Source organism: Myxocyprinus asiaticus, chromosome 2 (assembly GCF_019703515.2).
Source record: "Myxocyprinus asiaticus isolate MX2 ecotype Aquarium Trade chromosome 2, UBuf_Myxa_2, whole genome shotgun sequence".
In the NCBI taxonomy this organism is placed as follows: Eukaryota; Metazoa; Chordata; class Actinopteri; order Cypriniformes; family Catostomidae; genus Myxocyprinus; species Myxocyprinus asiaticus.
In genome coordinates, this window is record NC_059345.1 from 7,784,118 (window position 1) to 7,811,985 (window position 27,868).

At 40.0% G+C, this 27,868-nt stretch overlaps 1 protein-coding gene across 6 annotated transcripts in view; it reads left to right on the forward strand.

Moving 5' to 3' along the window:
- LOC127412015 (protein kinase C and casein kinase II substrate protein 3-like) overlaps positions 1–27,868 on the forward strand; it is a 63,774-nt gene that overhangs the window by 22,244 nt on the left and 13,662 nt on the right. For 4 of the 6 annotated variants that reach the window (XM_051648074.1, XM_051648037.1, XM_051648044.1 and 1 more), the window contains 6 exons: positions 9,852–9,952; positions 11,491–11,647; positions 13,826–14,061; positions 14,518–14,673; positions 17,326–17,501; positions 26,846–26,966. In XM_051648074.1, the coding sequence (XP_051504034.1) occupies positions 9,899–9,952; positions 11,491–11,647; positions 13,826–14,061; positions 14,518–14,673; positions 17,326–17,501; positions 26,846–26,966 (900 nt within the window). In that variant the 5' untranslated portion in view covers positions 9,852–9,898. The other 2 variants (XM_051648069.1, XM_051648063.1) reach the window with 2 other exon arrangements.

Here is a 27,868-nt window from a genome sequence, read left to right on the forward strand (position 1 = left end):
CACTTTCTGTTCTTTACAGTCAGTTGTTGATCATAAACAACAAAAAAAGACACATTTCTAATTCGGCATTGCACAGATGAGATGAAGCCATTCGAGTCTCTCTCCTTAACATGTGCTAATTTAAAGACACTGTTTACAGAAATGCAGGATTCCCTTAAAGAAACAGTACTGTTTTTTGGCACGTGTTCCACAAATCAATGTAAATACCTGTAAATAGTACAAATTATGCAATTAAACAATACAAATGTAACAAAATATAATGTATGCAATGTAGTATTTATTTCATTTGTTCATTTTAAAAAGCCAAAATGTCACAAATGATGAATAACTATTAAAACTAACCCACATTTAATATATATATATATATATACACTCTATTGCCAAAATTATTCGCTCACCCATCCAAATAATTGAATTCAGGTGTTCCAATCACTTCCATGGCCACAGGTGTATAAAATGAAGCACCTAGGCATGCAGACTGCTTCTACAAACATTTGTGAAAGAATGGGCCGCTCTCAGGAGCTCAGTGAATTCCAGCGTGGTACTGTGATAGGATGCCACCTGTGCAAGTCCAGTCGTGAAATTTCCTCGCTACTAAATATTCCACAGTCAACTGTCAGTGGTATTATAACAAAGTGGAAGTGATTGGGAATGACAGCAACTCAGCCACGAAGTGGTAGGCCACGTAAAATGACAGAGCGGGGTCAGCGGATGCTGAGGCGCATAGTGCGCAGAGGTCGCCAACTTTCTGCAGAGTCAATCGCTACAGACCTCCAAAGTTCATGTGGCCTTCAGATTAGCTCAAGAACAGTGTGTAGAGAGCTTCATGGAATGGGTTTCCATGGCCGAGCAGCTGCATCCAAGCCATACATCACCAAGTGCAATGCAAAGCGTCGGATGCAGTGGTGTAAAGCACGCCGCCACTGGACTCTAGAGCAGTGGAGACGCGTTCTCTGGAGTGACGAATCACGCTTCTCCATCTGGCAATCTGATGGACGAGTCTGGGTTTGGCGGTTGCCAGGAGAACGGTACTTGTCTGACTGCATTGTGCCAACTATGAAGTTTGGTGGAGGGGGGGGGATTATGGTGTGGGGTTGTTTTTCAGGAGCTGGGCATGGCCCCTTAGTTCCAGTGAAAGGAACTCTGAATGCTTCAGCATACCAAGAGATTTTGGACAATTCCATGCTCCCAACTTTGTGGGAACAGTTTGGGGATGGCCCCTTCCTGTTCCAACATGACTGCGCACCAGTGCACAAAGCAAGGTCCATAAAGACATGGATGAGCGAGTTTGGTGTGGAAGAACTTGACTGGCCTGCACAGAGTCCTGACCTCAACCCGATAGAGCACCTTTGGGATGAATTGGAGCGAAGACTGCGAGCCAGGCCTTCTCGTCCAACATCAGTGTCTGACCTCACAAATGCACTTCTGGAAGAATGGTCAAAAATTCCCATAAACACGCTCCTAAACCTTGTGGAAAGCCTTCCCAGAAGAGTTGAAGCTGTTATAGCTGCAAAGGGTGGGCCGACGTCATATCCCTATGGATTAAGAATGGGATGTCACTTAAGTTCATATGCGTCTAAAGGCAGATGAGCGAATACTTTTGGCAATATAGTGTATATAAAATTAGTCAAATTAATATTTTCATATTGTACCTAGTTAGAAGGCCCCTGGTATAATTCACAGCATTGGCTGGGAGAGAATTTAATATGTAAGCAAAAGGGACATTATAACTGAAATATACCCTATATGAATCGATATCAGAATAGAACCGAAAGCTTGTGAATCGAAATATATATCAATACTCAGCCCTAGTATACAACAGAGCATACTGTGTGTAATACTGTATCCCACAATGCAATATGCTTGTCTTGACCTTTTGATTTCCAGTGTGACGAATGAGTCAGAAGAAATATGTACCATACATAAAAAAAAAAAAAAACAACTTTTCCTGGACTCATTTGATCAGACTGCCAAAAGTCATACCTTTTTTTTTTTTCTCTCCAAGTTGATGACTGAACGTAATAGTCACATGACAAAAATGTAGCATACTACATTTTGAAAGGTCTTTCGTTGCATAATGCGCTCTTTCACATACAATTTTTTTTTTAATAGGCAGTCGGGCTGGGTATCAATACAGATATCCCGATTCAAAGCTCTCGATTTGACACTGATCTCAATTCCGATTAATTTGGTTACATTTCAGTTATGTCCATTTTGCTTACATTAAAGCAATTTGACGATTCTCAAAAACACGATACCACAACGAATTTGTGCAATACATTCCAAGTACTCAATTAATTAGTCAAGACGAGTAAATGGTCAGTAATAAAGTAAGATAAAATAAACTATTACGAGCATTAGAACAAATAAATACAATAGATCAAAGACATGGCCGTATGCAGGGTTTAAAAAATACCGAGGTCCAAAAACTAAGTTTGCTAGCGGGGTTGGGGGGTGAAAAATATTGATTTCCCTGATCGACATATGTGCATTTTAAGACATTGGATAATAATAGCTTTAAAACCATGTCAGTGTGCAGTAGCATAAATGATCTGTCAAGCAGTAATACATTCACCAAACTTTGTTTTAGGGTAATTATAGTTATGTTTGAACCACTTATTCTTGAGAAGGCAGTATTTGTCTTCATCTGTTAGTGGCTAATTTTTAAACTGGGCTGGATCAAATTTGTGTAGAAATGTGTCTCTTTGACTGACATCAGTTATATCACCTCTCATCTCAGCCTGGTCTACTCCAGTATTGCTCTGCTTGTGTGGTCTCTGAGTCTTTTCCTTTTGTCTCCTGTGCTCTTTCTCTCAGCCTCTTTTTCTGTATTTCTGCTCTCCATAACCTGCTCCCTGTTTCCCATCTCTTCTTGTCTCTCTGCCTTCAACATTACAGTCTTTCTGTTAATTTTTCTCTCTCCGTCCTCTTCTACCTTTTCTTCTCTCTCTCCCTCTCCCTCTGTATTCACTGCCTGTCCCTTTCTCTGTGACTCCTCACTTGTCTCCAGCCAAAGTGTTGTAAAAATTTTGTAAAATTAAAAACACCTTTATTTAATCTTTGTGTTTGAGTTTGCATCATTTTGGATTTTAATTATAAAAATGTGTCAAGCAATACATAAACGTAGGAAAAATTTGTTTTATACAGAATGATATCTATACAATAGTACTATACTGTATTATGACACTATACTTAAGAAATTAAATTGAATCTATAGGCTTCACTGTAATTACCAAAGAACATATATCTCTGTGGTAATTAGGCTTACATTGTTTGAATGAGATCAGGTCAGTTTTTGTTACATAATGCTAATCATATTCTGGGCACAGTGGGTAGTACCTGCTCTTCCTCTCATCTTCATCATCTTTCTTTTTCTCTCAGTCTCATCTTGTCCCCTGTTGCTTCCCTTCCCAAAGCTAAGCTTTAATTGATGCAGTCTTTTCATTTACGTCTGTGTCAGTAAAGAAAGTAAACACAGGGTCAATTTATATTTACTTGCAAATGTTACCGGCCTCTGCTAGGATAATCTTGCAATGAAAATAAAAATATATAGTGGTACCTCATCATTTTAACATGCATTTCAACCCTACACAAACTGATATGAAAGAAAAGCATATCATTATCAGTCCGTCATTGGATGGATGGAATTAATGTTAGCTGGCAGCTAGCTAGTTAATTCACTCATGATGGACATCCACTGTTTAACGAAGCACGACCGCAAACAGGAGCTATTTGTCAGATGATGTCTGACTGGGTGGAGATGAATCATGGCAATGAACTATAAGCAGATGACTAGTAAAATTCTCTAGTTACCTCAACGCTTCGGCGGATTAAGGTGCCTGCCCTGCCGGTTTGATGACATAGTCCAGCACAGTGGAGCGCAAAGCCCGCCCCCCCCCAGCCGATTTCATTGGTCAACTCAAACAAGCAGTCACCTGAGAAAGTCTGTTATCTTTGCGGCACCAAAGAGTTATTATTAGGCAATTTTTTTTTTATGACTTTTAATATACACCTCGGAAAAAAATACCGAGGTCTGGACCTCGGAGACCTCAATGGTGGATATGGCCATGATCAAAGATACAAATTAAGAAAACAGTGCTTTAAGTTTTTAACAGCTGAATCAAGCATCTAAGTAAACATTCAGAAATTGCAAAAAGTAATTAAATGTACTGATCTTCACTGTATGATTATAATACATTATAATATATATAAAATACATGAGTGGTGGTGGCGGCGTAGTGGACTAAAGCACTTAACTGGTAATCCGAAGGCTGCCGGTTCGATCCTCACAGCCACCACCATTGTGTCCTTGAGCAAGGCACTTAATTCCAGGTTGCTCCGGGGGGATTGTCCCTGTAATAAGTGCACTGTAAGTCGCTCTGGATAAAAGCGTCTGCCAAATGCATAAATGTAAATGTATATTGTAACAGTAGAAAGGATGGGCAAGGAGGCGGCGGGAACCGGACGAACCATCAAAGTAATATTTAATGAAAACTTAAACAAAAAGACACAAACACACACACGGCATGCGTGTGGCTCTCTCTCCCCCGAACTGCCGCATTTGGCTAGTCTTTTTTCCTCTCCTCAGCTGATTAGCCCGATTGAGGCCCAGGCATGCGCACTCACGGCCCGGCCCCACCCTCCTCCTCGTCACATGCATTTAATACTTTTTATTAGTTTTCTTTGGTTTTCTTGTTCTTGTTTGATTAGTATTAATGTCATACTAGACTGCAACAGGTCTATTAGGCTCCATTTACGGCGGAAGTCCAATATTTGAATACAAATCCGCTGTTTACATTCACTTTAGACAAAAATGATGGTGTTTACAATAATACATCACAAAAGATGTTATTTTTCACTGAATTTAAGTAGATTTTTCCATTTAAGCACATATCCACATTACCGCAACTACGCGAGTGCTAACGGAGCATGCACACACGCAAGTCGCTGCCAAGAGTCGAGACATTTTTACACATAATTGGACAAAAAGTGCAAAATAACCATTTTATTTCTGAGAAGGACACCAGTCACGGAATTTAACACACACAGGTCATGTGGCAAACGTAATGGAGTCTCATGACAAAAATGTGCAACAATAAACATTTCAGTAGTATGGTACAGTGCACTTTGTTTCACATACAATTTTTAATAAGGAAGTGTACAGGATATACTGTCCAGTATGCAGTAAGCACTAGACTAGAATTCCGTTCCAAACACAGCCTTTTTTTTTTTTTTTTTTTACTTTAGCAACTGAGTTTCAAGTGAGGTTCTCATATCTGCTCTCCTTTTGGCGTGTTTGTGGGAAATGCCATCGTCAGGGGCCCAGTTTGCTTTACCACTTCTGCCTCACAAGGAAGGGGAAGTAATCCAAGCTCTATTTATTTATTGGAAAATAGGAAGGCTTCTCCTTTTCAAACCTTTCTGTCAAGGATGTGAAGTCACATGTTATGATTTGCAATTTACGTAGCAACAGGCAGCAGTGCTATAAATGATCTGTTTTAAATTTTGTACAGCCCTAACATTTTCAAAATCATCTAGATGCTGGGTTAACTAGACAAGTCGTTCACATAGGACAAGTTCTTGTGTTCAATAACAGATGGATGAAGCACAAAAGAATAGAAAAGAACACAGGGGTCTCTAGGTGAATTATATTTAACATGGCATGTCGTCTTGAAAATGCAATGCTTCTAGCATGAGATGCTGAACAAAAGACAAAACGTGATGCAGCAGCCAAAAATATTCGTCTGCATACATAAATCAACAATTGAAAATAGTTGGCTGCAGTGGTGGTGCCTTAAAGGAAATATTCCAGGTTCAATATAATTTAAGATTAATCGACAGCATTTGTGGCATAATGCTGATTACCACAAAAATTTATTTTAATCAAATTAATAATCTCAGAATAGCATTCTGAGATGCTATTCTTCTCAACACAATTGTACAGAGCAGTTATCGGGAGTTACCGTAGACCGTTCGAACCAGTCTGACCATTCATTGTTGACCTCATCAACAAGGCGTTTCCATCCACAGAACTGCCACTCACTGGATGTTTTTTTGTTTTTAGCACCAGATTAAATTCTAGAGACTGTTGTGCATGAAAATCCCAAGAGATCAGCAGTTACAGAAATGCTCAAACCAGCCCATCTGGCACCAACAATCGTCCATGCGATTTATCTAATCAGCCAATTGTGTGTCTGCAGTGCATAAAATCATGCAGAGATGGGTCAGGAGCTTCAGTTAATGTTCACATCAAACATCAGAATGGGGAAAAAATTTGATCTCAGTGATCTGGACCGTGGCATGATTGTTGGTGTCAGATTGTGGCTGGTTTGAGTATTTCTGTAACTGCTGATCTCCTGGGATTTTCACATACAACAGTCTCTAGAATTTACTCTGAATGGTGCCAAAAACAAAAAACATGCAGCGAGCGGCAGTTCTGTGGACGGAAACGCCTTGTTGATGAGAGAGGTCAACGGAGAATGGCCAGACTGGTTCAAACTGACAAAGTCTACGGTAACTCAGATAACTGCTCTGTACAATTGTGGTGAGAAGAATATAATCTCAGAATGTTATTCAGAGATGCGGGTTGGCGCTATTTTGGCGGCACGAGGGGGACCTACACAATATGAGGCAGGTGGTTTTATGTATGTGTACAGTGAGACTAAGCTGTGATATTTGAAATGATACCAAACTATAGAAAGTCAGTAGTTTTTTTTTTTTCATCAAATTGTTTGTTTCCAGGACTGTTGGTTATTCATGTTTTTGAGACGTTACAGACATTACATCAGAAATTAGCATAATTAATTCTGATTCAAAGGAATGGCCAGCATCATCCAATCAATGCCAACCATGTTAAAATAAAATTATACTTTATAAATTCTGAATCTTTGTACTGATTAGCATTGTCCCATGTCTGCCAAACATGTTGAGTGGTCCAAACATCATCTGCAGCCTGAAACTGAACTTTTGGTCGGGTTTTAGGAGTGAATATACTTAGGTGCATAGGAAAGCTATAGGATGCTCCCTTGCTCCCTAATTAGGGAATGACTTAATCCAGTGAGCTGTCTGTCTGCACTGGTCTCAGAACAGTTTGAAATGCACCTTATTTTAATCCTAACTCCGTATACAGCCTCTGAAAGCAAAATTTTCCAACTTTTGGATGCATCCAGTGATTCTCAATATGATAATGCACAGTAAATATAGGATATTTTAGGGAAAATTAGCCTATATTCCACGTACGGCTTGCCGTTTCACAATAAATCTGTGAAATTTTTAAAATGGCATATCGGATGAAACTAGAGACTATCCTCTTGACTCAAACATGTTTTAAAGTAAAGTTACTTTATGAGCTTTCTTACCAGATGTAGTTTTGGTGCTATTTCTCTGAAAGACAAACTCAGCTGAAATTAGCGGCATGTTGTTGTCACATGACTCTGTGCCTCAATTTTAACCCTTTAATTAAAGCCTAGACTCTCCTGAACTGAGATCAGTTGGTTTAAATGAAATGAAATTATGCATAGCCTATAGCAAAACCAAAACGTGATGCCCACGCATGTGTACACGGGGTCTCAGGAGATTAAAACACTGCAGCTAAAAAATAATGGGGAAAAAAAAAAATCTATACTGATACTCACTAGTTGTCCTCACTAACTGAGGTTGGTTTTTGGACAACTAGTTGACTAACCATTTTTGTTCCATTCCTGTTTGAAATGTCAATTTATAAATTTACAATAGGGCTATCATTTGCAGTACATACTGTTAAAGGGATAGTTCCTCCAAAAATGAAAAATTCTGTCATAATTTATTTGCCTCCAGGTATTTCCAGTCCCATTTGACTTTTCTCTGTGAACAAAAAATGTTATGCAGAATGTTAGCCTCAGTCACTTTCATTGCATCTTTTTTCCAGACAATGAGGGTGAGTATATGATATTTTGGTGAACTGTCCCTTTAACAGATCTTGTTGAAATCTGTTTTCACAATAGAATGTTTGACATCTTTGAAAAGATATTGCAAACCAGAATTTGCAAAAAAAAAAAAAAAAAATGCATGGTAAATTGCTAAACCTAGTGCATCCACAGCTTGCTCTTTAACACTCTGGTTCCCAAGTACCTCTCGAGGATGCTGCTTTTCCATTAACATAGCCAGTTTGGCCTGAATTGGAAGCAGATGCCCTTGCGATGCCGAGCCCACTCCTTCCTCCAGTTTGTTGTGTCTGTTTGAGGAAGCTATATGACCTTGGTTCAAACAATACAGTGAGGACCCAAGGCCATGAGCGCTGCTAAATGTACACAAGCTCTGGAAAAGTGTGTAAGGTTCGTTGGGTGTACACTCGGTTCACTTTGTTTGGACTGAATTTTTTTTTTGAGAAAAGTTGTTTATGCAATAGCCAAAGCTGGAGTCTTTCTGTTTGTGCATTAAAGGAATAGTTCACCCCAACAAAAATGTCATTATTTTCACACCATGTCATTCCAAACCCGTATGACTTATTCCTTGGAGCTTTTCATAACTCTTGAAGAAAAATATCCTGGCCAATATTTCTCCATTATAATAAAGGGGAATATCATTAAACAGTTTTGATACAGTAGCGACTGTGAAAGGGAACAGACCAAAATTTAAAGGAATGTTCCAGGTTCAATATAAGTTAAGCTCAATCGACAGCATTTGTAGCATAATGTTGATTACCACAAATATTTATTTGATTTGTCCATTTAATTACTCACCCCATTCACTTCCATTGTAAGTGCTTCTTCATTTTTTTATAGTATGCGAGGGATGTCAAAAAAAATTGTGGTGATCCAAAAGAAATAAGTAATAAGTGTTTGGAATGAGGGTTAGTAAATGAGAACAGAATTGTCATTTTTGGGTGAACTCTCCCTTTGAAAAACAGGTTATTTTAGGATCATGAGTAAGATGTGTCTGAGAGTCGAAGAGTTTCCCATGCTTCACTGAGCGATAACAAATGGACATTTACATGTCATTGAGCATATATTTATCAGCATGAGTGTTTCTAGTTCAATGCTAAGCAGCAAGGCAGACTAGTGGGCGGACCTGGGTGACAGTGGCATCATTATTTTTAACATAACTATACTACCCCACCCAGACTGGAGTAGAGCTGCTTGTGCCTTGCCTCGGTTCCCTTAGGCAGACGCAAAGCCGCTCAGAGGTGAGACTGGACTAACCTTGCTTCCTCGCTGTATCTGAATACTGGATTATTCTGCCCCGGCCAGATGTCTTAACTGTAAACATGGAATGTTAGGTCATCAGAGGATTCTGGGACAGGCCTTGGTGAAATGTCCGTGGAATATATTCCGAACAGAGGGATTTCAGCACTTTTTGTGGTTGCCTCTAGTTGGTTTCACTTTGCGCAGTTGTTTGGATTGAGGGCATGTAGAGAAGAGACTGGACGAACTAGTTTCTTTGTGCCGAGACAGCTGTGACACAGTAGGATAATTAAAGCATAGATGCTTTAAATATCAAAACTGATATAATCTAGGTAAACTAAAGGCTAGTGTATACTTTGAACGGCTGCATACCGTTCAGATTTTCAAAGTATACTTTTTGGACCACGAGCCAATATGGACACATTTGCGACGTGCGCACTACGACTGCTTTGTGATATTCTTTAGTACAGACAATGGCAAGTGCATATAGACACGGACTAGAAAAACTAGGCTACACGCGGACATTGTGCTGATGACTAAATTTGCATTGCGCGCTGTGTGAGACATAGCGGCACTCGCAAAACCGCAATCAACCTCACTAAATGGCTTGTCAGTTGTCAGACAACTAGTCGACCATCGTTAACCCTCCCTTAGCTGTGCATATTTAATTTTGCATCTTGTTTTTCACAGTTTATCAGACAGCCGCCATCATTCTGTGCTGCAAGGGTGACCCCAAAATGTCTTCCAACGGCGATCTGCAGGACGTTGGGAGCTGGGACAGCTTCTGGGAGGTAAATGTCCCCAACCACAAATGCACATACACATCGAGATCTTAACTGTCGGAGTGGGCCACATACTTCAGCCTGTGAGTTAGCAAGCATAGGGTGGCTGTTTATGTTCTTGTCTATGTGTGTGTCAGAGGGAGTGTATGAGACATTTCCATGAGCTCTGTAAGAGGTATCCACCTCTGGCAGGGTTTATAGTGCACTAACCCTTCTAATGCTGTTTCTACAAGCACACTTGTTCAAGTCCACACTTGCCTTGGAGAAAGCAAATATATATCAAGTGCTTTTAGAAGTTAAAATGCAAATGTTTATTTGTTGTCAGTGTATTACAGATTTTAATTCAAAAAGTTATGGCAACAGAATTGATACAGTTTCTAGGGTTAACACTTTTGGTTGGTTATATCCAGTGTATCAATACACAATCAGATTACTTGCTACTTTTTGAATTAACTGCAGTTTTTAACATGACTGACTTTTCTATTTAAAGCTGAAGTATGTAACTTTCTGTTTTAAAATACTTTCTCCTATCCCAACTAATATGCAGAGACTACTATATGTGAGCCATTCATAGGTTAATTGTTAAACTGTAAACACTGTCTTCCTGTGGTGCTATGAAAATTGGTAATTGAAAATTGTTTGTTTTGATGGACCTGCTTAGACCCGCCCAAACAACGTTACTCAACCAATGGCGTGAGCTGGGGGCGGGACTATCACTTTGTTTGACCAACGGCAGACGGGGCATATTCAGAAAGCTTTTGAAAGCAAAGTTTATTTTTGCAATTCCGTTTGGTGGCGCTAGTGGCAATGCAATTTCAAAAATAATCACTGATTTCAAACAGATGGCAGAAAACTCCCCTCATCTTCTGTTGGTTGTACAAACAGATAGTCCCGCCCCAAACTTACACCATTGGTTGAGCCATTGTTGCTGTGTCGGTGGTAAACGGATTGTTCAAACAGAAACCTTTTTTGATTGCACCACAGAGCCACAGTGTTACATTTTAGGTGAAATCAACCTTCAAATTGCTTACTTATGGTTTGTTCTGCATATTAAGCTTGAGTACAATAAAGAATTTTAACATGGAAACAATTGCACACATCAGCTTTAATTTAATTACTGACAAATACAATTAAAGTAGTCACATTGGCCTACACAGTGCATCTGACACCATGGCTATGTCCGAATATGCATACTTCTGTATTATATAGTGTATGCCAAAAAACAGTATGTCAATGGAGTAGATTGTCCGAAATTTGTCGTGGGGCAAACGGCAAAAATTACTATTGAATCAAAATAAAATTGAGCAAAACGTAGTGCTACAGCTACTTGGAAGATATAGGGCCTCAGCCAACTGATGTGGGAGAAAGTATCACATTACTTTTATTACAAGCAGTGATGCAACTTAGTTACTTTTTAAAAGTAATCTTCCCACTGGTTATAAATGTATACTTGCAGAGATCAGGAACAATCTGGAAGATTTCTGGGATTGAACTTCTTGAACTCTGTGCATTATTTGGTTTGACTTGACTCTGATGTCTTTTGTCAGCCGGGGAACTACAAGAGGACAGTTAAGCGCATTGATGATGGCTACAAGCTGTGCAACGAGCTGGTCAGCTGTTTCCAGGAGCGAGCCAAGATTGAGAGAGGCTATTCCCAGCAGCTCAGTGATTGGGCCAGAAAATGGAGGGGTGTGGTGGAGAAAGGTGAGTGGGGCTTTGGGACTGATCAGAGTCTTAGCTACAGGGACTCAACCATCCTCTCTAAATAGATGCATCTCTCTACAGTTACATCAACACATTCCATTATAATGAGTGACTGAGTGTCCCTGTCTGATTTATACAGTCATATTATTTGATGTTCTGGTCAGATCTTTTATTCACGCTACCAATGTCCTCCCTTTTTTGTATTTGATTTATTCAGTCAGAGATCAATTAAGATTACATCTGAATAGAATTGTTCGCAGTCTATACAAAGACAGAGTGTCTTGAAGTGACCTAAAGAGAAGCAGGGCATATGAGTGGATTATCTCCCAGTGAAAGCCTCGGTCTGGCCACATACTGTAATCGTCGACCAGACCATGTGGCCTTAAAGGGACAGGCACACTGACCTACAATTACTACAGACAGGGCTAGATTTTGTTCACATTCAGATTCATGTCTTAAAAGTGGAGAATTATAATATATGAATTTTATGGTGTGAATGTTTCAACTGATGTATAATATGACAGGTTTGCATATTAAAGGAATATTCCAGGTCCAAGTTAAGATTAATCAACATTGTATTAATGTTGATTATTACTAAAAAATAATCTTAACTCATCCCTTGTTTATTAAAGGGGTCATGACATGCCTTTTTTTTTTTTAAATGATTTTAATATGTTCTTTAAGGTTCACATATAATATTGGTAAAGTTTTTTGCACAAAAAAGTCATATTTGTAAAATATGATACATTTTCCACCCTCTGTCAGAAACGCCCTGTTTTGGTGCTGCTTCTCCTTTAAGACTTGACAGTAAATGCCCACTGTTATGATTGGCTCTCTGCTCTTGACTGATCTGCTCTCTCTACTTGCCACCTTTTCTGGGTGGGCTACGAAAGTGGTTATAGGTAAAGTAAGCATTGATGTGTTGTTGTGGAGGTGGTCAGATGCAAATGTCTACCACAGTGACATCACAGTGTGGAGGAAGTAGAAAACGAGTCGCTTTTGGCAGCTTGGCTTCAACAAATGCTCTTTTTATAATGAGGAGGAAGTTTTGAGTTCTGAAACGTACAGTATGTTTTTACAGTACGACGACCTTATATGCCGAAAGATCAAGTACAATTTTATTCCTCATGACATGACCCCTTTAAAATAAAGCAAAAATTGCAGGTACAGTGAGACTTACAATGGAAGTGAATGGGGGCCAGTGTATAAACATTAAAATACACACCGTTTCAAAAGTATAGCCACCAGGCATAAACATGCGTGTTAGCATGATTTTAGTGTGATAAAATCATTAACTAACCGTATCTTTGTAAAGTTATGTCTAATATTACAACTTGTCATTACGACAAAACGGCGGTAAACCCCTAATTTGTATCCCACTAAATTCATGTTAACACGCATGAATTCATTCTTTAGAAACAATATACTGTATTTTAACATGTTTTAAAGCTATACTGTAACCGCAATTTATAAAAAAAAAAATTATTTTGTTTTATTTATTTTTTGGGGGGATTTTTTCCCCTTTTTCTCGCAATTTGGAATGCCCAATGCGCTCTAAGTCCTCGGTGGCGTAGTGATTCGCCTCAGTCCGGGTGGCGGAGGACGAATCCCAGTTGCCTCCGCGTCTGAGACAATCAACCCGCGCATCTTATCACGTGGCTTGTTGAGCGCGTTACCACGGAGACATGGCGCGTGTGGAGGCTTCACGCCATCCACCGCGGCAACCACGCTCAATTCACTATGCGCCCCACCGAGAGCAAACCACATTATAGCGACCACGAGGAGGTTACCCCATGTGACTCTACCCTCCTTAGCAACCGGGCCAATTTTGGTTGTTTAGGAGACCTGGCTGGAGTCACTCAGCACACCCTGGGATTCGAACTAGCGAACTCCAGGGGTGGTAGGCAATTATTAATTTTAATAAATGAGGGACAAGTCAGTTATTTTTGTGTTAATCAACATTTATGCCACAAATTCTGTTGGTAGAGCTTAAGTTGTATTGAACCCGGAACATTCCTTTAAAATCAGGAGTCAGGAATCCATATTATATTATGTTAAACAGTTACATTGCAATTTTCTCATGCATAACAGTTTCTGGCTATACCAAAAGATGACGTGTAATGAGCTGATAGATATCTAAATGGTTCCTAACTGGTTAATCCGATTTCTCTCCTGCAGGCCCACAGTATGGGACTCTGGAAAAGGCGTGGCATGCGTTTATGAATGCGGCGGAAAGACTGAGTGAGATCCATATGGAACTAAAAGAAAAACTGGTTGATGAGGACAGCGAGAAGGTTAGAAACTGGCAGAAGGACGCCTTCCACAAGCAGATGATTGGTGGATTCCGTGAAACCAAAGATGCTGATGAAGGCTTCCGCAAGGCCCAGAAACCCTGGGTCAGAAAACTGAAAGACGTGAGTCTTTTCCTGTATGGAAATCTAAGACGGAGAATAAACCACATTTCATCCATTTAAAATCAATGTTATCACCTTGTTAAATGTGTTAAAAAGAAAAGTTCACCCAAAAATAAAAATGCCGCCTCCATCTGCTCACCCTCACGTCACTCAAAAATGTTTGTATTATTCCACATAGTATAAAATGAGAAAAAAATTTGGAAACCCCTTTATTAATGAGAGATGTTAGGCAGAATGTTAGCCTCAGTCACCATTCACTTCTGTTGTAAGGAAAAATGCAAAGAAAGTGAATGGTGACTAACATTGTGCATAACATCTACTTTTGTGTTTCACGGATGAAAGTTATATGGGTTTGGAATGACATAAGGGTGAGAAAATTAAACCATGTTAAATAAGAAACTGGAGTGTCTTTGGTTACGACTAATTAGTATGATGACATGAAATTCTCTGTGGTAGGTGGAGTCCTCAAAGAAGAGTTACCACCAAGCTCGTAAGGAAGAGCGCACTGCGCTGACCCGTGAAACTCATGCCAAGGCTGACACCACCAAATCTCCGGAGGAGGTCCACAAGTTCACAGAGCGTCTGGAGAAATGTACACAAGAGGCCGAGAAGGTACTACAAGTAGAAACAGAAAAAACAGATCTATCAGTGCAGTCATGGATTTGTCATTTTTAGGAAATCTGCAAGATTTCCCATCCTATCAGTCTTTTAACTATTCTTAAATGTTAAAATACTTTCTCCAATCTCAGATCAATGTGAATAGACTGTAAATAAGTGAACTATTCATAGGTTGATTTCCCTGTAAAGTGTAAACGCTGTGTCAGGGTTCCCATGCTTCCTGGAAAACCTGGAATTTTGCAATGCATATTTTCAGTCATGGGAAAAGTCATGGCAAATTAGAAAAATACCTAAATGTCCTGGAAAATAAGTATTGGTCCTGGAAAATATTTATGTATTATAAAACTGTTTGACTGTGTGGCTAACATGTTTTTTGTTACACGGTAATGATCGGGACTCGGGATAGGTGTCAAATACGTACATTCGTATATTTTTGTCACTGCCGGCGGCTGCACATTGTGGAATTATGTCAACAGTTGACTGTCTTGATTGAAGCCCTGTCACGTGTATTCTCTGCTCATCGGCTGTCATCCCTGCTTTCCTCTGATGAAATAGTTTAAGTATTGATATAGTGAAAAAGCTGTTATGTTAACTACAAAAACATTTGAGTTGTAAACCTTGGACGACGTTCGACGATCAGACCACAGATTTATTTTAAATGAGTTAACCCGAGGTTGTAGTGTGGTGATGCGGCCTTAACACCTCGGGTGTCATTTTCAATAATAAATTAATGATCCGGGTACGGCTTATACCACAGTTACCACATGTAGGACCCTATGATTTTCGCGATGTGGGAAACGGAGACTGAATCACTGAATCCAGTCATAAAAATTGCGTGATTACTAAACTGCAAAGGGCTGCGATTTCATTCAATATTTAATCTGCATGTGCTGCGTGCTTCAAAATAAATGTGTGTAATAAATTCAGAAAATATAACCATTCAATAACCACAATATACATCATGACCTCTCGTGTGTTTTTTGCTTAAATGTTACACCTGTTGGGCACATACAATGTCCTGGAAAATTTAGCCTTGAAAAGAATGGGAACCCTGTGTGTATCTCTGACACTATCAGTACATGGCTCTGTTTGTTTGAGCATACTTCCAGTCCGACACAGCAATATTGGCTCAACTAGTGGCACGAGTTTGTGGCGGGACTTACAGTTTCTTCAACCAATGGAAAACAGGGGGAGTGTTCGGGAAAGCTGTTTGAAAACAAGCCAGTCTAGTCATTATTTTTGCAATTACGTTTGTTGATGCTAGATGCACAGAAGTTACTCACTTCAAGAAGTGCCCATGTTAAGGTGGAGGAAAGTTTGTGGGGAAAGAAATGACAAAGTTTCTATGAACGTAAGGCAAGATTTAGACAAGACTAGGCTTGCTTGATAGTAGAGCTAGTGCCAACGTTAAGGCCCCTAAATCATGATGTTTTTGGACTTGCTGTGACTGCTAATTTATGGGTTTGAATCACAGCTGGTTGAATATGTAGTTAAATATACAAAACTGTACTTTAAATATGCAGTTTTGATCTCTTTTGATCGCTTTGGTTTTCTATCATTTATAAAAGCAAGCTTGGTCTTTCAGATAGTTATAAAATTCATATTGGCCCATTTACATGTATTCATTTAGCAGATGCTTTTATCCAAAGCAACTTGCAAATGATGAAAGTGGTACAGCTCTCTTTTATTTTTAACAGCTAAGAGCTCTCTGTTGCCTTCCAAACATCATGTGTATATGTTAGTACATTTGTCCATTTTAGATATAATATACACTTACATAGCCTGACTTTTGACTAGCAGTCTATATTACAGCTTATTCTGCCCGAGAACTGCCCACTTGGACAGGAAGCGACCAACCGCAGTTTGCTTTGTTTTTACTTGCATTTAGGGTCGGGTTTATATAAAATAGTTGATATTACAATAATAAGTGTGAAATACTGAAATGTACATAGGCACATGCTGGTTTAGCCCTCAATTCACTACAGGAATTATGCAAATCAAGTGTATATACAGTACGTCCACAAAATCTGTGAACTCAACTTTCCGGTTTTGCAAATCGGTTCTGAGTGTTAAATAGCGGAGGCAGCTGACAACCATGAGTGTACAGCATCATTCCGCTATTGTGATCCAGACACCTCAGTAATCTCTTTAACATACCAAAATTGTGGTTGACTAGATGCGCTTCTGGATATGCCAGGTCATAACACTGTTCTCCATAATTTGATATTAATTTGCTGAATTACTGCTGCCATGATAGAAAATGTACACAGCACTTTTAAATATAAATTCAGTTCACCGCCTGCTTTCCTCGGGCGGTAATAGAGCCATGTAAATTGTGCCGGGCAGTTTTTGTGAATGAAGTGCTATCTAAAATGAGCCTAATTTACATAGAAAGGAGGTGTGTTTTTGTGGAAAGAAAGGCCAGTGACTTAATTAAAATACTTACGACGGAGCGCTATTTCAGCACTGATTGCGCCTGCTTAAACTAGATTGCGGGTGGTTAGTGAATAAGATGCAGCTTTTTTGTGAATTCACCCTTTATATTGTGTCTCAAGGAGAAATGATGATCTTTGGTCATGACCTTGCAAAGTTTTTGTTCATTCCATGACTCATTATTGGTGCTTGTGTTTGGATGTTCTCCCTCAGGCTAAGGAGCGTTATGAGAAGGCTCTGGACGAGCTCAATCGCTGTAACCCACGTTACATGGAGGACATGGAGCAGGTGTTTGAAATCACCCAGGAGGCGGAGAAGAAGAGGCTGCGCTTCTTCAAAGAGGTCCTGCAGGACATTCACCAGCACCTGGACCTCTCCAGCAATGATGAGTTAGTCCATGTGGCTGTATTATTATATTTTTTTTTTGGACAGCTATCATCTTAAGGCCCAGGTATACTTCGTTTTTTGTGCATTTTGGATCACGCCCGGCTGACCGTGTTGCCTTTCTGAGTATACTTTTTTGACCGTGAACGAATAGGAACGCTTTCGATGCATGCGCACTACAACTGCTTTGTGACATTCTTTTAGTACAGTCAATGGCCAGCGCATGCGCAGACGACATTCACAGCCGAGCACCGCGTGCGCGAGTCCAGAAAATCTAAGCTGTGCGGATGATGCAGTTTGCGTCGCACATACTGTGCGCGGAGCGATCCGCAACACGCACACCCGAAGTATACTTTGGCCTTAAGGCAGCATCCTAACCAAAAAGACACCTCACAAGCAGAGCATGTGAGCGAAGCAGACCTGTGTGACACTCCCGTGCGCTCCGCTCAACCACTAACGGCCCAAGCGAACGCTCCGCTCAAGTATCGCTCACCGGTAAAAAACGGTTCGCTCAAATCTCACTCCGACATGAAATTTCTCTGCAGAATATCTGTTTCCAGCCATGTACAAAAAGGGGTGGCTACAGTGGCCCGAGCAACGGAATAAAATGGAAGGTTTACAACGGCTATTAGATAATCGGGTCTAACAGACCTTCGTTATCATTTGTAATCGGTCAAATATTTCTCTATTAGCGCACATGTCATTGAAAATTCAAATAATGCCTTAACTTTTTTTTTTTTTTTTTTTTTTTTTATAATTACCTTTTATTTACTTTAAACAAGTCATCAAACATGCCTCTACAAGTGATAAAGTATGTGCGGTGGCGCTGAAACTCGCATACACGCAAATTCACGCTTTTTAGTTTAAACTGGATCTGAGTGACACAACCAACCCAGAAAAACACAATTCTTTTCAACTTTAAGTTAGTTCGAGTCGTTTATGGCAATAATGAAAACATGGCTGGGTACCAGGAAAAATAGGCTATTAGAGGTAAAAGTGAAATTCATAGTTGTTCTTCAGTTGTCTCCTCAATGATGATTACTGTAGATTTGATGCATTTAATTTCTTTCTCAGTATTGTTGCTTGATTTAATATTCCCTACAATTTTATATGTTGGAATGGTATGCAATCTAAAGGACTATGGTTAATTATATACAAATTATTTTACTAATAAATACCATGTGCTTTACTAATAAAGACTTCATATGCATCAAAAGATCATGTTGTGCAAGCACTCTTGATATGTATAGCAGGGTTTAACCATGGATTTAACAAAAAAAATAAAATAAAATTTTCGTCCTGCATAAAGTGAGATTTTGTTCAATCCAGCCTTTCACCTAAAATGACTTTGACACCCCTGATTTATCCACCTGAACAACCAAACATAGGTTTCTGATCAAACCAACAAATTTGGGTTGTTCTTTCATAATGTGATGTCGAAAGGTGGAAATGAACAGCTGTTATTTATGCCCTCGAAATGTCTGTGCGCATCCCAGCCTGTTTCTGTTTGTAGGTTGCTTGAATGAATGCCTCAGTTACAGAAGTAGAAATATTGATAATAATTATAATATTTGTGAGTGACATTCTGTTGCAGTCTGTGCATTTTTATTAATTGAACAGATGTCTAGACCCTTGGTAAATTTGTATAAAAGGCAATAACTAAAAGAATATTTGATATTCGTTATTTTGAGCAACAGACCATTCAAAACGGGCCTATGATAAAGAACAAACATTATGAAATGCATGTAGAACTTTTAGAATAAAACACTACTGAATTATTTACTGTTATATTTACATTTTATAGGTTGATGCTAAAAAGAAATACACTTTCTAAAATTTAAAAAAGACCAAAATTGGAAATGCAGCCTATTGAAATGCCTGAATCTTTACAGCACTTTAGAATTTACTTTTAGAAATATTGGCTTGGAAAAAGTAACGGGCTTCAGGCTCATGCGGTGTGCCTGGGACAGTAATCCAGCGGCGGAGAACACACATTCAGCACTGGAAGAACCACTGGGGATGCTGAAGATTTTGTGGCCGGCTCTGGCCAGTTGAGGGAGGGATCCAGCATTTGTTTTCCAAAATCCTAAGACGTCATCCTGTGGGCCCTTTCTCCTCCATCTCACCTCTGGCATTGTCGACTACACTCGAGCTGCCCTCGTACGGGCCGAATATGCGGGCCTTCTTTGGAGCGGTGCTGGGCTCAGCCGCTGTGCTCACACCTGTTCCAAGAGCACTGCATTCCACCTCCTTCACCAGCAGTTTGCGAATCTCTGCGAGTTGACTGCATACTGTACCATCCTAATGATCCATTCAGTTTTAAAACATGGATCCAGCACAGCTGCCAACACAAGATGCTTGTCAGAATAGAATCTGTTAAAAGGAGTAGAAACATTAGCTGACAGTGTCTCCGCAAACGCACGAATGGAGAGGGAGCAGGTCTCACACACATTGGACAAAAGCTGTTTAATTTCCATAACCGATGGAAGAAAAATTCCCAGGTTTCCCAGCTCTTTTTGCATATCATTGGAAGTTCTGCCAGTGGCAATAGCACCTCAGTCAGGGCTTAGAGTTGATGTACGTCATTCATAGTCAGCTGACCATGTCGGGAATGCTCTGTTTGTTTTGGAATTGTGTGTCTCTTTGAAACATCTTCAATACAGATTCTGTCATGCGCAACTGGCTGCTCCACCTGGTGACACATGTTGGGGTGGGACGCATGCCTAACTTATCAGCCTTCTCAGTGTTTAAGTTGCTTTTCCTAACACTCTTTACAAGTCTTGCCATTCATGTGAACATTTTTTCAACATCAGCATGGCAGCATTGCATCCTTTATGGTGAGTTGCAGTAAATGGATGGGGCATCGCATATGGAGGTTAGCTTCGGTGATATATGCGCTCATGTTCTCCATGATCTGCGCAACACAATCCGGCTGAAATGGCAAGAGTGGAACTTCCTCTGTACCATCTTCCTTATTGCCCTCCTCCTCACCCTTCTCCTCTGCAGCACCCTCCTCAAACCCCGGGAGGTTGAAGGCCTTTACCCTATTGCTGCCGCTGTCGGTCACCACCCTCACAACCCGTCATTGTATATTCCACTGTTGCAAGACACTCCAATTTCTGGAAAATATTCTCTGCTGTGTGGTCCCCTTTAAGATGTTCGCAGCCCAGCAGCACTGTGTGACCGTTAAACACTTAAAGGAAACTAGCCACAACACACAGAAAGCTGTGTCCTCTTCTGTTTGTCCAAATGTCTAAAGTAAGCACAAAGTTATCTCCTAATTGCAACAGCTCTCCAAGTCTGCTTTCCATCTCGTTAAGGGCATTTGGCATCAGAGTATCACGTACTGGGCTGTAACATGTGGTGGTATAGCCAGGCTGGGCAGCGCTGATTAAATGATGCATATATATAATAATAGATATATATATATATATATATATATATAGTTCTTTCCGTCCACAGAACTGCCACTCACAGGATGTTTTTTGTTTTTGGCACCATTCTGAGTAAACTCTAGAGACTGTTGTGTGTGTGAAAATCCCAGGAGATCAGCAGTTACAGAAATACTCAAACCAGCCCGTCTGGCACCAACAATAATCCATGCGATTGTCTAATAAGCCAATCATGTGGCTGCAGTGCATAAAATCATGCAGAGATGGGTCAGGAGCTTCAGTTAATGTTCACATCAACCATCAGAATGGGGAAAAAATTTGATCTCAGTGATTTGGACTGTGGCATCATTTTGGTGCCAGATGGGCTGGTTTGAGTATTTCTGTAACTGCTGATCTCCTGGGATTTTCATGCACAACAGTCTCTATAACTGACTCCAAATGGTGCCAAAACATTGTCTTTGTGTTTGTTTTTGTGTTGCCACAGTATGCAATAGACTGGCATGTCTTAAGGTCAATATTAGGTCAAAAATGGCAAAAAAGAAACCGCTTTCTCTAGAAACTCATTGTTTTGAGGAATGAAGGCTATAAAATGCTTGAAATTGCCAAAAATGTAAGATTTCATTCAAAGGTGTACACTACAGTCTTCAAAGTCAAAGGACAACTGGCTCTAATAAGGACAGAAAGAGATGTGGAAGGCCAGATGTACAACTAAACAAGAGGATAAGTACATCAGAGCCTCTAGTTTGAGAAATAGATGCCTCACATGTCCTCAGCTGACAGCTTCATTGAATTCTACCCGCTCAACACCAGTTTCATGTACAACAGTAAAGAGAAGACTCAGGGGTGCAGGCCTTATGGGAAGAATTGCAAAGAAAAAGCCACTTTTGAAACAGAAAATCAAAAAGAAAAGGTTAGAGTGGGTAAAGAAACAGACATTGGACAACAGATAATTGGAAAAGAGTGTTATGGATCTTAACCCCATTGAGCATTTGTGGGATCAGCGAGACTGTAAGGTGCATGAGAAGTGCCCGACAAGACAGCCACATCTATGGCAAGTGCTACAGGAAGCGTGGGGTGAAATGTCACCTGAGGATTAGGTGGTCGATTAAGTGAGATAATTACACTATGAAATATTCTATGCTAGAGGGGAAATTTTTACCAATCAAATGCTCAATTGTACAATGGAGGCATGAAAGTATTATTAAGCTTACATATTCAGTTGAGGGTGATCTAATATTCGCACTCCCGCAGAACCGGGCCTGCATCGCTGGCAGCTGCACCTGCCCTGATTGCAAAACAACAACATTTAACTTACTATCTACTTATCTGCTCATTTATTATCGAATGATAGTGTAGCCTACTAGCTCACCTTTTGCTGCACTACCATGTTCGCATAGCACATTCTCATGCTTTCTGGCAATGTGACGCTTAATATTCCAAAAGGAATCTTTGCCAACTCTCACGGTCTCTCCACACTCCCTTTCGATCTCTTCTCCTTCCTCATTCTTAACTGTGGTTTTTTTTTTTTTTTACTTTGTATTTATGTATAAGGTTTGCAACCTCACTAAAACAATGTTTGAACTCCATAACCTCAGGCCTGTTTCTTATTTAGCAGATTCCCAAACCAGCATATCACGAAGTGCATTCTGGGTTGAGCAAGCAGTGCTGAGTGCTTCTTACATCCGCCATAATGAGCTTTGTGCTTGTAATTCTTACAGTTGAGTCTAGTGGAATCTGACTTTAGCATGTTGCTAAGCTATTCTGGAACTGCCTTCTCAGTGATCGCACACGTTCACATGGTAAAGTTACTCTATGTATCGCATCCTTATTCAGTCTATTAAAATTGTTTATCTTCCCACGGTACTTCCGTTATTTCGTCAAGCTATAGTGACGGGATTGGAGAGAAAGTCATAGGGAGTCGGTGTGTACGACAGACCTCTGACTGAAGATTTGAGCTCAACAGTTGGTAGGTGTAGAACAAAAGTTGTTTTTAACAAGCTAGTATGATGCCAGCTTTAATGTCCTGTTATAAGAAGGATTTTAGACCTGTGACAGTTACCCGGCGCAGAAATGGAAACCAAGCGATCGACAGAATGTCCTGTCATTTGTTGCCGTCACAGCTGGTTAGAGCAAAAACTCTGATTAACATGGAAAAAATCCCTTTTACAGTATCATGTGTTACAGTGTCATGTCGTGTGACTCGTGTCTGGTTAGGACACAATGTTAGAATTTCAAAACGAGGGATAATTTTGCACAGCCTTTGAAAAGCCACCTATAATGCCAAAAAATGCTGTCTTGGTAGGGAGCTCACTAGAGGTTGGAACGGAGCCACTGATAGACTGACGGGCACAGATGTACAGAAGTGTGAGCTTATGCCAAGGAAACTGGCATTAGAGAAATGGAGAACTTCGTTTCAAACTTATTTTAACCTCCCCAGGCTCTAAAGAAATAGTTCCTGTTCATTTTCAGTATGTGTCTCCCAGCTAAAAACTGGACATCAAAGAATGTTAACCATTAATAAGTGCTTTTTTGTTTTTCCATGCTCCCAGATATCGTTATGTTTACTTAAAGAGGAATGCTGAGCTTGTTGTTGACTATTAACCAAGGTCATTTCAAAAGAGCTGAAAGGTAGAATTGCATCTTTTTTTCTTTTTTTTTTCCCAAATGAGCAAATACCTCCTGTCGTTTCAGTGGTTAAAGGGATAGTTCTTTCACAAATGTAAATTCTGCCATTATTTACTCACCCTCATGTTGTTCCAAATCCATATGACTTTTATTCTTCCATGAAACGCGAAAGGAGTTGTTAGGCAGAATTTTTGCCTCAATCACTATTCACTTGTTCCCTTTTACCATGCAATGCAGATGACTGAATGGTGACTGAAGCTGTCAGTCTTTAACATTCTGCCTAACATTGTCTTTTTTATTTTTAGGTGAAGTATCCCTTTAACTCTGAACATGTAATTCTACACTGATAGGATTGCAACACAAACAACTCCCTGCAAACCTGTTTCAGCAGTTCTGAAGAACAGAACAGTTTACCGTTGTGCGGCTGTAGGGTACAGGGCTGTTGCTGTACTGTGTTGCTAATCATATAGTTTAGTTTCATGTTCAGGAATCTTTGTGTCTACATTATCCCTCCCTCATTCTTTCCAAGGTACTTGATGTGCCCTGGTTCTTCTGTTTGAGGAAGGTGACCTAGCTTCTAGAGAATCTAGATTTGTACATTTTCTTAAAAAAATGTGAGTGGTGCTTACCCTTGCAAAAGTCACCGCCACGATGCTAGTGTTCTGGGTAAATCTAGCACATGGTATGCAGTTGCTAGGGTGTTCTAGGTGGTTGTTTGGTGGTTGCTTATTGCCCCAAGTAAAATGAGCCTGCCCCAAAGTCTCAATAGTTTAATTTAATGCAACGTCACACAACAGGCACCCTTGCTTCCGGGTTCTTTTGAGCAGAAGCTTTCAGTGTTGGATATGGACAGTGCTGCAATTATATAATATTATAATGTTTGTTAATAAGTTATTATAAATGGATATCCATGGTTAATAGTGAAGCAATATATGCATATTATTGACAAAACCAGTTTTAACTTGATTCAGTTGGCCTGTACAGTATGATTTATTCGTACATGTATCAGTAAACTTCATCACATGCTTAAAACACTTCTAAAGCTTGAGTCAAATCTTGCTTTTGTCCTGATCCACTGATCCTGGTGGAAATTTAAGGAAGCCCGAATTCAATAATTCTGGAAATGTTGTGTTTTTACATTCAGCAAACAGTTTTCAGCTTTTGGGGGCATTTTCAGCTCAATTTGCAGTTCTTATCCGAGGTTCCAAAAGAACCCAGAAGTGCCGCCACCAAGCGTTTTATTTTTATTTTTTTGTAAACTGTAACTTAAGACGGTAATTCAAAGGTGCTGTAAGTGATGTATTTCATGGAAAGGTATGCAAAAAATGTACTACTCCCTGAAAGATATTAATGAAATGTCCTGAGATATCTCACCAGTCTCTGTGACAACTCTAGACTGTAAATAACAAACAAAAATGTGTCCGCGGTATGCGGACAATGACGCTTTCTGCCTGTCCGTCATTTTGCATGTTCTCATAGTATTGTAGTTGCAGCGAATTGAGGCTTACTGCCATTTTTATGCCATGTTGCTCATAACAGTTGTCAGTTGATGGCGCTATTTTGCTGCTGTTGTTTTTGACAACAGTTTCTACTCGTGTCGGTCTCGCAGTTCAGTTGGTTTCTTTGGAGTGCGGGGTTTCTGAAAAAGGGGGCGTGGCTAATACAACGGCTCAGTTTGAACAAATTCTAGAATGGCTAAAATCGCTTACAGCACCTTTTAAACGTTTAATCGGTAGCTTTGTTCACACTGCATCCAATTCTGATTTGTTTTTCAAATCTGATCTGGTCATTTTGCAAGTATTGAAATCAGATCCGTTTGTTCATACTGTGGTGTATCTACATTGTTTGTCATAGTAATGATGCCAAGAGACTTTCATCTACAACAACAGAGTAGCTGTCAGTTTGAAAAGAAAGAATGGAAAACTGGTAACTTTACCTCTGCTCATGTCCATTAAGACATTGAGAATGTAGATGCAGATTTGGATACTGACATTATACTGCTGTGTGACCTACGTATGATATTACGTACATGTTGTGTCCCAAATGACAAAAAAGAAATGCTTGAAATCCAATCTGCTCTTTCAGATTAAACACATTTCCAAAGATCTGATTGAACCCTTTAAGCTCTGAAGGAGTTTTGATTTCCTGTTTCAGTGGCATACCCAAAATTCACGGCTTATAACTCGACAAAAATGTTTGTTTGTCATTGTAAAGAAAACTTCTTAAATTGTTTACTGATATAGATTGATACATTCTGAGACTCTCAGCCTAAGAAACTCCTGAAAAATCACAAAACTTTAAAAAAAAAAAAAAAAAGTACATTTTTGCTTATTTTTCTGAATTTACATTATACACTCACCGGCCACTTTATTAGGTACACCTGTACATCTACTTATGCGATTTTATCTAATCAGCCAATCGTGTGGCAGCAGTGTAATGTATGAAATCATGCATATGTGAGTCAGGAGCTTCAGTTAATGTTCACATCAACCATCAGAATGGGGAAAAAATGTAATCTCAGTGATTTAGACTGTGGTATGATTGTTGGTGCCAGATGGGCTGGTTTGAGTATTTCTGTAACTGCTGATCTCCTGGGATTTTTACACACTACAGTCTCTAGAGTGTGTAGAGAATGGTGTGAGAAACATCCAGTGAGCGGCAGTTCTGTGGACGAAAATGCCTTGTTGATGAGAGAGGTCAGCGGAGAATGGCTAGACTGGTTTGTGCTTTGGAGTGCAGGTTTTCAGAATATCTCTGGGTGTAAATAAGGTGGTTCCAAAAATGTCTCGTGTCCAAAAGCATCTCCAAACAAATAAAACAAATGATCAAGTGATTTTGTTGCACTCAAATCCTGTTAGCACATATAAAGTTTGTTTTGTAGCTATACATTTGAAACAATGTGTATTTTTATGATTATGGACTGACCCCATTCACTTCCATTGTAAGTGCCTAATTTTTCTTTTTAAATAAACGAGGGACAAGTAAATAATTTTTTGGTGGAAATCAATACTATGCAACAAATGCTGTTGATTGAACTTAACTTATATTGAACCCAGAATGTTCCTTTTAAAGTGATAGCACACCTCTCCTCGCACATAAGCCACATGATTTGAGGGATCATTTATGTCCATATCACAACCGGGGTGGGACGAATTAAGTTTAATACTTAGGATTAACGATTCAGGTGAGCAATAAAAATAGTGATGTTTGTTTTGCAGGAACTAGTAAAGTTTGTTTTGGCTTATTTTTTTAACGTACACTTCCTTGTGTTGACTGTGGCATTGCACAAATAAAACCTGTACTAAAAGAGTCTGTGGCAAATCCCCATGCAGATTCCGAGGCCTGTACCGAGACCTCAGCCAGACCATCAGCGCAGCCAATTACACGGAGGACCTCCGGTGGTGGAGAAACACGCATGGGCCCGGCATGAGCATGAACTGGCCACAGTTTGAGGTACGGTAAGGGGCTGTTCACACAGAATGCATTTTGTGTTGTGTCTTGCTGTGTCCCCCCCCCCCCCCCCAGTGTCTCGTGCCATTAGTGCTGCATTTTTAAAGATGCCACAGTGCATCAATGTCAGTTTCAAAACGATGGACCAATTTGAATAATCTGGGTGCAACAGTCTTATCCAAAAACATTACTATTGCTTTTCTCAGTTATTTTTCTCTTTTCCGTCTAGCTTTTTTTAAATGCAGGAACACGTCTGAAGTTCCCTACTCTGCAAAGTACTGTATTATTTATGGTTGCTACAGCCCCAAATGCCCAGGAAAGACATTTACCAGATGCAAACCAGACGATAAACTTCAGCGTTAACATTTGCTTAGAGAAAAAATTGTGACATTTACAGGGCCAAACAGTGCTGCGGAGTTCTCAACCATATTGCCATTTTGGGCCCTGGGCTCCAGTGGTGGTGAATTTCTAATGGGCTAAGTGTGAATGAGCTGTTGTCTGCATGGCCCATGAGTGGGTTCTGGAATGTCGGATCGCTCTCCCTAATGGCACACCCCCCCCCCCCAACAACACAAACACACACAGACATACAGTGGCAGTGTCAGCATCTCCATTTGTGTAAATAGACACCCTATAGGTTTGGATGTATACGAGTGTGTACGGAGCTCAAAACTCCCCCGTGGTGTGAATGTATAATGGAGCAGTAGGAGGGCAGTGAATAGCAGTCACAGAGCTTTAGTCAAGTTGGCGCTCAGGTAAGTGAAACCTTTAGAGGATTTTTCTGGCATCCTCCCTGCTCTGCCAGAAAACTGGAGTCCTTTGTGTAACATAAATAGGCACAGGCCATCTCTCTTTCTGTGGAACAGTGTTAGAAAGATGACTAAATGTTAGTCCAGCATATGACT